The sequence below is a fragment of the Austrofundulus limnaeus genome, unplaced genomic scaffold (genome assembly GCF_001266775.1).
Source record: "Austrofundulus limnaeus strain Quisiro unplaced genomic scaffold, Austrofundulus_limnaeus-1.0 Scaffold586, whole genome shotgun sequence".
In the NCBI taxonomy this organism is placed as follows: domain Eukaryota; kingdom Metazoa; phylum Chordata; class Actinopteri; order Cyprinodontiformes; family Rivulidae; genus Austrofundulus; species Austrofundulus limnaeus.
The window spans coordinates 59378-61717 of record NW_013952988.1 but is presented as its reverse complement, the minus strand read 5'-3'; the positions used below and the strand labels follow the sequence as shown (position 1 = coordinate 61717).

At 41.5% G+C, this 2340-nt stretch overlaps 1 protein-coding gene across 2 annotated transcripts in view; it reads left to right on the top strand.

Annotated features, from left to right (window-relative positions):
- spdl1 (spindle apparatus coiled-coil protein 1) overlaps positions 1 to 2340 on the top strand; it is a 21540-nt gene that overhangs the window by 16574 nt on the left and 2626 nt on the right. For both annotated transcript variants that reach the window (XM_014026738.1, XM_014026739.1), the window contains exons 10-14: positions 77 to 171; positions 968 to 1088; positions 1249 to 1315; positions 1399 to 1569; positions 1648 to 1717. In XM_014026738.1, the coding sequence (XP_013882192.1) occupies positions 77 to 171; positions 968 to 1088; positions 1249 to 1315; positions 1399 to 1569; positions 1648 to 1717 (524 nt within the window). The remainder of the gene's footprint in view (positions 1 to 76; positions 172 to 967; positions 1089 to 1248; positions 1316 to 1398; positions 1570 to 1647; positions 1718 to 2340) is intronic.

Here is a 2340-nt window from a genome sequence, read left to right as displayed (position 1 = left end):
TGTGTGTGTGTGTGTGTGTGTGTGTGTGTGTGTGTGTGTGTGTGTGTGTGTGTGTGTGTGTGTGTGTGTTTTGCAGGCGCAGCCAGCCAACCCTGGTCCAGCAGCAGGAGCTGAGGCTCAGGATGAGACGTACTACACTGACCTGCTGAAGCTGCAGCTGCAGAACTCTGTGTGAGTCCAGACTGTGGACCTGCAGCCGGTCCACAGTCTGCATCTGTGCTGCCTCTGAACACGCTTTGACCCGGTTCTGTTTGCTTCTCTACTCTGTGAATAAGATTTTTATAACAGAAGGATTTTAAGGTCCTGTCACTTTTACACAACTTGTGAAAATGAACAGTGAAGATGGACTCTAATAAGGACATACACAGGCTGTAATGTTAATTACATCACATACTGTATACAACCTACATGAGTCATTTATTCAGAAGTACATTTTCATAAGTTATAATGTTAGAGTTTGACAACAAAGTTTATTTTCCACTTTCAAACCACACAGTTTAAGCTTTCCTAACAATTCACTGAAAATTATCCATCCAGTTTTACAGCTCAGGAGTGTTTGGAGTCGGGCGTTCTGCAGAAAGAATTAGAAGAAAAGACTTGTTGTTTTCATCCAAACATATATAAGTTAAATATTAACTTGATCTATTCTGTCTTATTTGAAAGTGGAATAGTTCAACTCACACAGGAACATCACATCTGTCTGTGGGTAAACTTAAATAACCACAACCACATCTAAAAATCTGAATAACAACAGTTTGATTTAGTGTTTTACAGATGGATTTATTTATATTTAGTATTTATATAAAACTTAATAATTTGTTTGTTTTTTAAATAATTTTCTTTTTCCTCATTCCAGTGTTCAACAAGCAGCTCTGGACAAGTTTGATTTAGTGAGAAAAGAGGGAGAAATGAACGCAAACTTTTTTTTTTGTTTTGTGTGTGTGTGTGTGTGTGTGTGTGAGAGCAGTAAGGATGTGCAGCGTCTGGGAGGAGAGCTGTCCCTGCAGAGGATGAAGTCTCTGTCAGAGAGTCAGAGGGCTCTGTCTCTGGAGAGGAAACTCTTCACATCAGAGCGTCTCCTGAAGCAAGTAAGATACTGACGCTTGTTGTAGCGCTGTAAGAAGGTGCTGGTTCTGGTCCAGAACCCACCTCTGGATTAAAAATAATAATAAAATAAAATAAAATGGATTCTTTGCTGCTGCACTTGTTCTGAGTCTCTGTGTTTCCTGCTTCCTTCGCTCCCTGCAGGCTCAGAGTGACAAGTTCAGGCTGCAGCTGCGTGTGGAGGATCTGGAGCAGAAATATGAACCCAAAGGTACCAAAACCACCGACCCATTAGTGAGGCGAGGTCCTCCTGGTTCCTGCTGGGTCAGGTTCTGTAATGTGCTCTCTGTGCAGAGGGGAAGAAGAAGGCTGAGAGGAAAAGGAAAGAGAAACTTCCTGTAGACGTCTCCTCCATGTCTGAAGGAACAAACCCAGAGGAGCAGACTGCCTCTGGGGATGGACCGGCTCCCAGGACCACAGACTCTGAAACCAGTCCTCCAGCTGAGACTGAGAGTTCTAACGAAGGTGGATCGAGCTGAGCTCAGAGGTTCTGTCTGCTGCAGGACATCAGTCTAACAGGTTCTTCTCTCTGGACTGTTTCAGAGTCGCACTCTGTGCCGAGGCCTGCAAAGTATCAGAAGATCAAAGAACCGGACTGGACTGCTCCCCCCAGGTCAGTGCTGCCGTCTGTCAGAACCTGAACAGAACCTGAACACAGACCGTGAGACGAACAGAACTCCTTCAGTCGTGTCATCAGTGTGATCCAGTCAGATCTGGTGTCAGACGGACTGTTCTGTCCGTGTGTTTAGTATAATTTAACTGTTTGCATTACAACAAACTGACTGCCAGCCTTTAAACACAGCGTCAGATAAAACCTGAGTCAATCTGTTGCTCCTCAAGTTTTAATCAAGTCTCAATGTTAATTATTTTAGTCATTTGTTTTATATCATCCATAAAAACAACAAAAAAATCATAAAAAACAAAGTCTATCAAACACTGAATCAAAAGGCTGCAGAAAGAAGAAAAAACTCTTGTGTTATCTGCCTCTTTTTAAAAACTAACTTCAAATAAACAACTTAAAGGGATCCATGATTAGTTGTAACATTAGACTTTATTTAATAAACATATATTTTAACTGTAAAATAAAGACTAAAAATACTGTAGGCTGTTTAGTTTTTATAATTTTTAAAAATATATTTTAACACAGACAAAGCCATTTTTTTTACATGCACAGCATTCTGGGTAAATGATGACGTGGATAGGTCCTCGGTGCGAGGCTGCTAGCGAGCTATATCC